Source organism: Rhinopithecus bieti, unplaced genomic scaffold, assembly GCF_001698545.2.
Source record: "Rhinopithecus bieti isolate Rb0 unplaced genomic scaffold, ASM169854v2 scaffold_13243, whole genome shotgun sequence".
NCBI classification, from domain to species: domain Eukaryota; kingdom Metazoa; phylum Chordata; class Mammalia; order Primates; family Cercopithecidae; genus Rhinopithecus; species Rhinopithecus bieti.
In genome coordinates this window covers 67,928-78,982 of record NW_016807353.1, presented here as the reverse complement: position 1 = coordinate 78,982, position 11,055 = coordinate 67,928, and the positions used below count along the sequence as shown (strand labels likewise).

The 11,055-nt window shown below is 61.5% G+C and overlaps 3 protein-coding genes across 6 annotated transcripts in view; all 3 read left to right on the top strand.

The window, feature by feature from the left end:
- The first annotated feature begins 6 nt into the window (after positions 1–6).
- Positions 7–3,952, top strand: MAZ (MYC associated zinc finger protein). Of its 2 annotated transcripts, XM_017881395.1 has the most exons (5): positions 7–590; positions 986–1,049; positions 1,327–1,498; positions 2,303–2,526; positions 2,842–3,952. In XM_017881395.1, the coding sequence occupies exons 1-4, from the start codon at positions 220–222 to the stop codon at positions 2,503–2,505; spliced, it is 810 nt and encodes a 269-aa protein (XP_017736884.1). In that variant the 5' UTR covers positions 7–219; the 3' UTR covers positions 2,506–2,526; positions 2,842–3,952. The 2 variants fall into 2 exon arrangements, with proteins under 2 accessions (XP_017736884.1, XP_017736885.1); XM_017881396.1 differs by lacking the exon at positions 2,303–2,526.
- A 918-nt stretch (positions 3,953–4,870) lies between these two features.
- Positions 4,871–8,608, top strand: PRRT2 (proline rich transmembrane protein 2). Of its 3 annotated transcripts, XM_017881394.1 has the most exons (4): positions 4,871–5,105; positions 5,770–6,704; positions 7,104–7,236; positions 7,400–8,608. In XM_017881394.1, the coding sequence occupies exons 2-4, from the start codon at positions 5,835–5,837 to the stop codon at positions 7,408–7,410; spliced, it is 1,014 nt and encodes a 337-aa protein (XP_017736883.1). In that variant the 5' UTR covers positions 4,871–5,105; positions 5,770–5,834; the 3' UTR covers positions 7,411–8,608. The 3 variants fall into 3 exon arrangements, with proteins under 3 accessions (XP_017736883.1, XP_017736880.1, XP_017736882.1); XM_017881391.1 differs by having other exon boundaries at positions 7,104–8,608; XM_017881393.1 differs by having other exon boundaries at positions 4,959–5,133; positions 7,104–8,608.
- PAGR1 (PAXIP1 associated glutamate rich protein 1) overlaps positions 7,424–11,055 on the top strand; it is a 6,275-nt gene continuing 2,643 nt past the window's right edge. The window contains exons 1-2 of the mRNA XM_017881397.1: positions 7,424–9,736; positions 9,938–10,020. Of these exons, the coding sequence (XP_017736886.1) occupies positions 9,255–9,736; positions 9,938–10,020 (565 nt within the window). The 5' untranslated portion in view covers positions 7,424–9,254. The remainder of the gene's footprint in view (positions 9,737–9,937; positions 10,021–11,055) is intronic.

Sequence of the window (11,055 nt, the reverse complement as noted above, 5' to 3'; positions counted from 1 at the left end):
TCCGCCGCCACCATCGCCGCGGCGGCGGCCACCGCCGTCGTAGCCCCAACCTCGACGGTCGCCGTGGCCCCGGTTGCGTCTGCCTTGGAGAAGAAGACAAAGAGCAAAGGGCCCTACATCTGCGCTCTGTGCGCCAAGGAGTTCAAGAACGGCTACAATCTCCGGAGGCACGAAGCCATCCACACGGGAGCCAAGGCCGGCCGGGTCCCCTCGGGTGCTATGAAGATGCCCACCATGGTGCCCCTGAGCCTCCTGAGCGTGCCCCAGCTGAGCGGAGCTGGCGGGGGAGGGGGAGAGGCGGGTGCCGGCGGCGGCGCTGCCGCAGTGGCCGCCGGTGGCGTGGTGACCACGACCGCCTCGGGGAAGCGCATCCGGAAGAACCACGCCTGCGAGATGTGCGGCAAGGCCTTCCGCGACGTCTACCACCTGAACCGACACAAGCTGTCGCACTCGGACGAGAAGCCCTACCAGTGCCCGGTGTGCCAGCAGCGCTTCAAGCGCAAGGACCGCATGAGCTACCACGTGCGCTCACATGACGGCGCTGTGCATAAGCCCTACAACTGCTCCCACTGTGGCAAGAGCTTCTCCCGGTGTGCACGGGGCCTCGGCCGCCCGCTAGGCCGTGGGGAGGGGGGGACGCGACGGAGGTGGCCTGGCGGTTGCTGGCGGGGAGGGAGGCGGCTGCTGAGGTTGGGGAAGGGGAGCCCCTCCCAGGGTGGAGGGAGGAAGCCTCTCCCGGTTACCAGGGAGCAAGGGGTGGTCCTTTGTCGAGGAGGTGGGCCTTGGGGTTGACGGAAGCTTTGCGTGGGAGGAGGCGGCGGCGGCAGCGGCTGGGTTCCAGGGGAGGGATTTCCTGCCGAAGTGGCGCTGTGACGGCCCGGGCTCCGGGAGGAGGCGCAGGGATCCTCGGAAAGGCCTGTGGTGCAGGTTGGCGGATTTGGGGCGCACCACCGCCACCCTAACCCCAACCCCAACGTGTCCCCAGGCCGGATCACCTCAACAGTCACGTCAGACAAGTGCACTCAACAGAACGGCCCTTCAAATGTGAGGTAGGGAGCCCGCCTCTTCTTGTCCTGGTTTGCATGATTTTGATCCTCATGGTAGCTGTCTGAGTTCGGCCTCTCAGACCCCCTTTTTCTCTCTCTCCTTTTTGCCTTTTCACTCCATTTTCTCATCTCTTCATCAAGGCCTCATCATGTCACTCCCATTTCCTACAGATCAAAGATCCCCAAGGCTCTGATACCTTTAATCTCTTGCTTCCCCCTCCCCAGCCCGCCAAGCTTTAACTTTCCTGTGACACCCCCCACGCCCCTCCCCCCTCCCCAGAAATGTGAGGCAGCTTTCGCCACGAAGGATCGGCTGCGGGCGCACACAGTTCGACACGAGGAGAAGGTGCCATGTCACGTGTGTGGCAAGATGCTGAGCTCGGCTTATATTTCGGACCACATGAAGGTGCACAGCCAGGGCCCTCACCATGTCTGTGAGCTCTGCAACAAAGGTACATGCTGAGGACTGCCGGGAGGGCCAGGGGCAGAGGGTGGGCGCCTGGCCAGACGCCCTGCCACAGATACGGGCTAAGGGTGCTGTAGCCAAGAGCTCGTGGCGTCTAGAGTTCTCCAAGAGGTCAAGGGAGCAGCGAGGGACACCTGAATGAACGTTGTTAGACTCTTAAGAAGTCCTGGCTGGAAGAGAGATCTGCCAGAGAGGTTGAACCTCCTGGGCATACGTGGGGAGAATGGGAGTGGAACTTGGCTGCTCTGGGGAAGGAGTAGTCAAGAAAGCCAGTTCCAAGGGTCACAAGGCAAGGTTTCCGCCGCGCAGCCACAAGGTCTTGTCTCCAGCTGCTGGGGCAGGTGGAGTAGTACACGGGCTGGGATTTACCAGCACGCACCCTGCACGGGTAGCAGAGAAAAAAACTGCCTTCAGTCAGACTCACCGGTTAACTGGGTTGAGACTGCGGGGCACTGGAGGGAGGGGGACACAGCCGTCTCTGCTGAGGGTCAACCCTGCCAGTGGCTAGGAGTCAGTGTCCTGTCATCCTGGGAGGTCTCCCGGCCATGGAGAGTGAGCTCTGTAGGTACCAAGGCTGAGAAGCGGGCACCACGCAAGCCAGGCCCCAGGCTCAGGGAGGGGCTGCTGTGCCCACGAGCCCCAGCAGAGCAGTTAACCCCAGGCTACCAAGGATGCCGTGGGAGGAGGACAGGGCCATCTGAGGAGGGCATCCCCCGCCTAGGAGATCAGCCCCGTCTCTGGGGTCTCCGCCTGGCTGACCCCCGCCCCATCCCAATCCACCCCCCAATAGGCTTCACCACGGCAGCATACCTGCGCATCCACGCGGTGAAGGACCACGGGCTCCAGGCCCCGCGGGCTGACCGCATCCTGTGCAAGCTGTGCAGCGTGCACTGCAAGACCCCTGCCCAGCTGGCCGGCCACATGCAGACCCATCTGGTGGGGGCCGCCCCCCCTGTCCCGGGAGACGCCCCCCAGCCACAGCCCACCTGCTGAGGGGGACCCCACACCCACCAGGCAAGGCGTGGGGCATGGCTGGGGGGCGGGATGGGGGGTGTGGGGGACAAGGGGGCTCAAAGGGCCCAATAGGGGATCTCAGGAAGGCGAGGGATGCCCATGTACCACTCAGGCTAGGAAGATTTCTGGGCACAGGGAGGACCTTTGAGGAGAACTGCTCTGGCTGGGTGAGGATGCAGGCCGAGGCCTCTGGGAACCAGATAGGAAGTGAGCAACGGCTGTGTCCCAGGGGAAGCAAACTGGGAAGGTCTGGGGTGAGGGCAAGGCTTTTGCCATTCAGATCGCGCTGTGATCCGTGGTGTTTTTCGTGTGCAGGTACTGGTGAGGTTTGTCCAATGGCGGCAGCGGCGGCGGCGGCGGCGGCGGCGGCAGCAGCAGCAGCAGCAGCAGCAGTAGCAGCCCCTCCCACAGCTGTGGGCTCCCTCTCGGGGGCGGAGGGGGTGCCTGTGAGCTCTCAGCCACTTCCCTCCCAACCCTGGTGAGCTCCAAGTTGGTTGCGGGGGAGAGGGGAGAATGGAGTAGAGTTACCTGGTACAGGCTCCTCTCCCCCCTCTTTTCCCATCAACTCCTATTTCCCCACCAACCAAGGAGCCTCCGGAAGGAAAGGAGGAAGAAGTGTTTTCTTAGGGGAATTCGCTAGGTTTTAACGATTTGTTTCTCCTGCTCCTCTCTTCTATCAGACCTGACCCCACACAAACCTGTCCCCTTGGTTGTGTTGAAGTCCCCTGGACAGTGGGCAGGGTGGCAGAGGACACGAGCAGCCACTGCCCGTACCCCCTCTCCTCTCTGTAAGCCCATGCCCTGTCCTCCCAGGGACTTGTGAGCCTTTTCCCTCGACGGTCCTCTTCTCTCCTTCCAGTCCTCTCCCCCTGCTGTCTGCAGCCCCTCCCCGGGGAGTTGGTGCTTTCTTTTCCCTTTTTTTTTTTTTTTTTTTTCCAGGGGGAGGGAGGAGAGGAAGGAGGGGGATCAGAGCTGTCCCAGAGGGAAAGCGGTGAGGTTTGAGGAGGGGCAGAAGCAGGGCCGGCAAAGGTTGTACCTTCATAAGGTGGTATGGGGGTTTGGGGTCAAGCCCTGAACATCGTCCTACTTGAGAATCTGTCAGGGGAAAAAGTCAAGGGGAGCAGAAGAAGCCAGGAGGGCCAGAGGCAGAGAAGAGATGGAGTCTTAGGGGCCAGGGTGAGCGAGGGGTCCAGGGCCTAGAGGTGCTTCCTGGGGGCGGGGGAATGCAGCCAGTGTCCCCCTCCCCTTTTCCACCCCAGCTCCAGCCCTGGTCTTGTCTTTTCATCCCTCTTCCCCACGACAAAAGTGGCCCTGGCCATGTCATCGTGTTCCTGTGTCCCCTGCATGTACCCCACCCTCCACCCCTTCCTTTTGCGCAGACCCCATTACAATAAATTTTAAATAAAATCTTGTTTCTGGCTCTGGATTAAATGAATTGCCATCACAAAGCACCGGCCCCACCCCCAAGGGTTTCTTCTCGGCCAGGTGTCTATCAGTGCAGCCTTCCTCTGCCCTGTGCGGCTGTGGGGTTCTGGCTCCGCCCTCCCCAGGGCCAGCATTACTGGCGGCAGCACAGATTTAGGGCGGGGCCAAGGCTGTGGCTGTGGAGAGCAAGTTCCAGGTCTCTGGGGAATTCCCAATCGGGACAGGCCCAGAATAGCCCCTGGAGGTTTGAAGAGGCCTCGTTAGAAACCCAAACAGCTGCCAGACAGGAATGCCGCCATCCCCAGTCCACACCCGTGGCCGCTACTCAGCCCCCAGCCGCATCCCTCCCCGCGCGCGTCACATCCCTGAGGCCATGGTGGGTGGATGCGGCTGCGGGAGGGCTGGGGAGTCCAAGCCCTAGGACTGAGAGCAGCAAGGTAGAGAATGAAAGCTGCACCTGTCCCTCATCCTGGGCATAGGCCACCCGTGTTTATACGGGCTCTTCTGCCCAGTCTTTCCTGCCCCTTGGAATTCCCTTTCTTGTCCCCGCTCCGTCCTTTCCAGGGCCCCTTTTTTGAGCCTTCCAGCGCTAGTTTCTGCTGCTCCTTTCTGCAGGGTCCACTCTCTCGAAACCCCACCCTGCTCCTCCTCTGCAGCCTCCCTGTGTCTTGCCCCATCTTCCTTCCCCTCCTCCTGCTCGTAGAGGCGCCTCCACCCGGTCCTGCCTGTCTCACTGGTCCCGTCTCCTCGCAGAACCCTCTCCGTTTTCCCCCAACCCCCGTCTCTTCCAGGGATCCCGGTGACCGTTGGCGGGCGGGGCCGGGGACTTAGGAAGGAGGCGGGGGGCCCGTCTGGAGGCGCACGTGGGAAGGCGCAGGGAGGGGGCGCGAGTGGTCCACGGGCCGGTTGCCTGGGTAACGCGTGGCTCCCTTGGGCTGGCAGGAGGGGCCGGAGGCTCGCGAGGGGCGGGGGCGGCGCGCGACGGCGGCGGAGCGTAGGGGAGGGGACCGGAGAGGAGGGGATGAGCATACGGGAGGGGAGAGGAGGGAGACCCGCCGCCTCCCTCCCTCCCTAGCTGACTTGCTCTCTCCCGGGCTGCGGCTGCTGCAAAAGCCAGCAGCGGCAGCGGGAGCTGTCCGGAGGCCGGCGTCGAGGTGAGACCCGGGCAGACTGAGGCTGCGGGTAGGAGTGGACCGACCGACGGCCGACGCCGGGCGGGCTGCACGGGAATGCGGGTGTCTAGAGGGCTGGTGGTGGTGCTGGGCAGGCTGAACCCTCGGGAGGAGGCGCCAGCCCACCGAAGGCGAGGGAAGCCCCGGGAGAGGGGCTGACAGGGGATCGGAGGAGATAACCAGGTCCCCCAGGGAGAAGCGGGGGCGTCCTCGCCCTAAACGCGCAGCAAGAAAACCCGCACCGCCTGGGCGCCCAGGGAGGAGGGGAGGATGCAGGGGAGTGGAATGCGAATGTCCGGTCCTCTGCCCAGTCTGCCTGTCGGAGTGCCGTTTGCACAGCTCGTTAATTTTGGGGTGCTGGGATCTGAGAGTCTGTATCTTGTTGGATGGACCCAGGGAGAGACCCTGGAGAAGGTCCTGTTTACAAAAGGGTTAATCTTCCCCAGGGCTCTCTAAGCAGAAGACTTTGAGTAGAGCACTCCTCCTCCAGGAATGTCCCACCCTAAAGGAAAGGAAACCCCAACTTTCTTCCTCTCCGTAGGGGCAGTGCAAGGCTGGCCCTGAGACAGGAATGTGGCCCAATTAGGCCTGCAGTGCTGAGCACCCTCTTCCCTCCTCACCCCAAGCCTATCTCCTCCTCTTCCAGGGTTTGCCGCTGTCTCTGCTATTCCATCCTCCCCAAAGGGGCTCTCTCCCCTCTCCCATCTCAAGATGGCAGCCAGCAGCTCTGAGGTCTCTGAGATGAAGGGGGTTGAGGAGAGTCCCGAGGTTCCAGGCAAAGGGCCTGGCCATTCTGAAGCTGAAACTGGCCCTCCCCACGTCCTAGCAGGGGTACCAGACCAGCCAGAGGCCCCGCAGCCAGAGGCCCCGCAGCCAGGCCCAGACACCACTGCAGCCCTTGTGGACTCAGGGCCCAAGGCTGAGCTGGCTCCAGAAACCCCAGAGACCTCCGCTGGGGCCTCAGAAACAGCCCAGGCCACAGACCTCAGCTTAAGCCCAGGAGGGGAATCAAAGGCCAACTGCAGCCCCGAACAGCCATGCCAAGAAACAGTGTCCAAACCAGAAGTGAGCAAAGAGGCCACTGCAGACCAGGGATCCAGGCTGGAGTCTGCAGCCCCACCTGAACCAGCCCCAGAGCCTGCTCCCCAGCCCACCCCCAAGCCAGCCATTCAACCAGTGCTCCCTACCCAGGAGGACCCCACCCCTGAGATTCTGTCTGAGAGTGTGGAGGAAAAGCAAGAGAATGGGGCAGTGGTGCCCCTGCAGGCTGGCGATGGGGAAGAGGGCCCAGCCCCTGAGCCTCACTCGCCACCCTCAAAAAAATCCCCCCCAGCTAATGGGGCTCCCCCCCGAGTGCTGCAGCAGCTGGTTGAGGAGGATCGAATGGGAAGGGCGCACAGTGGGCATCCAGGATCTCCCCGAGGTAGCCTGAGCCGCCACCCCAGCTCCCAGCTGGCAGGTCCTGGGGTGGAGGGGGGTGAAGGCACCCAGAAACCTCGGGACTACATCATCCTTGCCATCCTGTCCTGCTTCTGCCCCATGTGGCCTGTCAACATCGTGGCCTTCGCTTATGCTGTCATGGTGAGCCCCATGGGACCCTGGCCCAGGCCTGCTGTGGCTCCCAGCTTCCCGCCAGCGCTGTGACAGAGCCCCAGGAGTAATCATGCCTTCCTTACCCTCTCCTGTCTGCATGGACCCCACCTCCCCAATTCCAGGGCCTTTGTTTGCTTCTCCCTAGGACTGAACCTTCTGATCCACCACTGCCCTGCCCCTTTGGGTGGGAGGGATATGGAAACATATGTGTCACACAGCCTCGCTGACCTGTGCCCTCCTCCCCCTGTCCCTCCACTCCTCCTTCCTCCCTTACCTGCCATCCATGGGGCTGGCCTCTCTCTTCTGGATGACTTTTCCACCTGATCCCTTCTGGGCTGGCTTCTCCTGACCCCGGCCATGTGCCTCCACCCCTCGCCCTAATCCCAGTCCCGGAACAGCCTGCAGCAGGGGGACGTGGACGGGGCCCAGCGTCTGGGCCGTGTGGCCAAGCTCTTAAGCATCGTGGCACTGGTGGGGGGAGTGCTCATCATCATCGCCTCCTGCGTCATCAACTTAGGCGGTGAGTGGGGGCTTGGGACAGGCAGGGGAGGAATGGAAGGGTTGGCAAGGGCAGCTTTACTAACCCCTGCCCCTGCTCTCTCCTGTCTGTCCTCCTTACCTCTCCTTTGTCTCTCCTTGTCTCCCCCTCCCCCCTGTCTGTCCTTCCCTCTCCTCTCCCACAGTGTATAAGTGAGGGGCTCTGCCCCACATCCCAAGACTTTTCTTCCTGTTGGGAGCTGCCTTGGGCCCATCCCTCCCCTGGGGGGAGCCCAACTGATGGCCCTGGCCCCCACCCCTAAGGACCAAGGGAGCCTGAGCAGCCTTGTTTACAGCTTCTGTCCTGCTCCTGCATCTTGCCAGGCTCCTCTGCCAACTGTAGGCCTCCCTCATCCCTGCACTGGTTCCAACCTCCCTGCACTTCTGCCTGCATCCCCTCCAGCCTCTTGGCCCCCTATCCCTGCACTTCTGGAAACCTCCCTGCACTCTGGAAACCTCCCCGAACACCTCCCCAACTCTGCGCTCTCAGCCTCCCTGCATCTCTCCTGGCCTCCCTGCACTTCTTCCCGCCTCCCAAATTCTCTGGACCTCCACCTTGGCCTCCTCCCAACTTTCATTGTCTTGGCATCTCTCAAACCTCAGTCCTCTCTTCCTTCCCTTATCATCTCCCCTTTCCTCTCCATGTCCCTCCCCCTTCCTCTTCCTGCCTCCTCATCTCCCTTAAGCATCCTCTTCTCCAACCTCCCGTCACCGTTTACTCTGCAAAAATGACAGCACTTAAATGAGGCTTGGGGGCGGGAAGCAGTGTTGGGAGAGGGCTCCCCAACCCCGGGCTCCGACTGTTCTCTGCTGGGACCACCCAGGGTCGGACACCCAAGGGTGTCTTGCAGGTCGTAGAGCTGGCAAGCCGGGCCTCGTGTGGGGACTCGGGCGAGGGTGGCGAGCACTGGTTCCGAACGCACGCAGGGGAGAAGCGAGGGACGCGGCGCTGACCCCTCCAGGTCAGCTGGAGTTGACCCGCCCACCTGGGCTTTTCAACCCCAGTCCACGAGGTCTTGAAGGTGTCGGGGCTAGATTTATTCACGTGCTTCGTAACGAAAGAATCCAAAAAATAGGACCAAAGCGCCCACTGGCAGGAGCGAGGGCGGGGCGGGGGGCTCTATAATTATTTTCTAAGCTGACGGGGGAGGTTTGTTGCACGCGACAACCCGCTGTGGAGGCGGGGACCGAGCTACAACGCGGTTCGGATTTGGCGGGGTTTTTTTTTCCAAAAAAAAAACTAAAATTCTTAAAAAAAAAAAAAAAAAAAAAAGGCTATTATCAAACTGATTTCTCCCTTTTTGTATGCCGGATGCTGCATGAGTCTGAAACACCAATAAACGGAGACTGCATGAGACTCGCCTCCAGTCTCGGTTGGTTCCTGCGTTCGTCCCGCCGGCCCGGCGGTGCTGCCTCTCTTCCGGCAGAACCGTACCGCGTGGTATGCGCATGCGCTGTCCCGGTGGCCATCTTTACTGTGGGCTGAAGCCTGCGCACCTATTCGCGCATGTGCAAGCCTTCCCTCGCTTTCCTCTTCCAAGTAGCCTTGACTAGAGCGGAGCCTCCCGCGCCATTTCTGTGCGCTTGTGTAGTGTGACCCTGCGCAGCCTGGGAGGCGGGTCTTAGCTCCAGGTGCGTACGGCGGCTGACTTGACGTGGCCCACAACTGCGAGGTCTGGGGAGAGGGCGCCGCGTCCAGGTGTGGAGAGGGGCGGCGTGGAAGCGAAAAGAGCCCGTCCCTCTCTTTCCCCTTTCCCCCTTTCGGAAAGTGGTTTCTGCGGGGCCCGGGAGCGTCGGAGTACCGGACCTCGATCCACGGGGTGGGGTCCTTGGTGGGGACTGAGCGCCCCCTCCCGGGGACGGGCGGTCTGGCCGCAGCGTCCCCTGCGTCAGCCTGATTGGCTGGAGACGGTCCCGAACCCCCCGGGGAGCCCGATCCCTGGGGGACCTTGGCTTCGGACTCCAGCAGCTGTCATCGCAGGGTCCCTGCCCTAGTGGCCTATGTCACTTGCTCGGGGCCATGGAGACACTGCGGCCACCACGGCGGCGCCTCTGTCTGAAGAAGGGGAAGTGACCTCCGGCCTCCAGGCTCTGGCCGTGGAGGATACCGGAGCCCCCTCTGCCTCGGCCGGTAAGGCCGAGGACGAGGAGGAAGGAGGCCGAGAGGAGACCGAGCGTGAGGGGTCCGGGGAAGAGGAGGCGCGGGGAGAAGTCCCCAGCGCCGGTAGGGAAGAGCCTGCGGAGGAGGACTCCGATGACTGGTGCGTGCCCTGCAGCGACGAGGAGGTGGAGCTGCCCGCGGATGGGCAGCCCTGGATGCCCCCGCCCTCCGAAATCCAGCGGCTCTATGAACTGCTGGCTGCCCACGGTACCCTGGAGCTGCAGGCCGAGATCCTGCCCCGCCGGCCTCCAACGCCGGAAGCCCAGAGCGAAGAGGAGAGATCCGATGAGGAGCCGGAGGCCAAAGAAGAGGAAGAGGAAAAGTAAAGACACACTCTTACACCTTGTCCCGGGGCTGCCCCCCTGATGGCGGGAGGAAATAAGGAGGGAAAATGTGGGACCCTGGAACCTTTGAAAGTGGAGGGAGGGAAGCCAGCGGGGGAGGAGGAACCAGGCGGGGAGAAGCACAGGTGTGGGTGGGAGGGGGAACTGCCCTCACCCTTCACTCTGTTCACCTGTCCCAGACCACACATGCCCACGGAATTTGATTTTGATGATGAACCAGTGACACCAAAGGACTCCCTGATTGACCGGAGACGCACCCCAGGTACAAACGAGAGGGGACAGTTGGGGGAGGTGAAGGGCCTGGGCTCAGTTACCCAAGATCGGCTCCCCAGAGGCCTTTGCTTGCTGCCTCAGCTGCCACACAACTTACAGCTTCAGGAGAGAGTATTCACCCGGTAGCACTATCTGTATGACTTAGGTTACTACCTCGTCTTCCTTTTTTTTTTTTTTTGAGACAGAGTCTAGCTCTTGTCTCCCAGGCTGGAGTGCAATGGCATGATCTCGACTCACTGCAACCTCTGCCTCCCGGGTTCAAGCAGTTCTCCTGCCTCAGCCTCCCGAGTAGCTGGGATTACAGACGCATGCCACCAGGCCAGGCCAATTTTTGTATTTTTAGTAGAGACAGGCTTTCGTCATGTTGGCCAGGCTGGTCTCGAACTCCTGACCTTGTGATCCCCCCGCCTCGGCCTCCCAAAGCGCTAGGATTACAGGCATGAGCCAATGTGCCCGGCCTCTCGTATTCCTTTAAGAGACAATTATAATACAAAAAGTTAGCCGGGCATGATGGCGGGCACCTGTAATCCCAGCTCTCAGGAGGCTGAGGCAGGAGAATCACTTGAGCTCGGGAGGTGGAGGTTGCAGTGACCTGAGATCACACCACTGCACTCCAGCCTGAGCAACAGAGTGAGACTTCGTCTCAGAAAACACAATTACGGCTGGGCGTGGTGCCTCACACCTGTAATCTCAACACTTTGGGAGGCCGAGGCGGGCAGATCACGGTGAGGAGATCCAGACCATCCTGGCTAACATGGTGAAACCCCGTCTCTACTAAAAATACAAAAAATTGGGCCGGGCGCGGTGGCTCACGCCTGTAATCCTAGCACTTTGGGAGGCCAAGGCGGGCAGATCACGAGTCAGGAGATCGAGACCATCCTGGCGAACACGGTGAAACCCCGTCTCTACTGAAAATACAAAAAAAAAAAATTGGCCGGGCACGGTGGCTCAAGCCTGTAATCCCAGCACTTTGGGAGGCTGAGACGGGTGGATCACGAGGTCAGGAGATCGAGACCATCCTGGC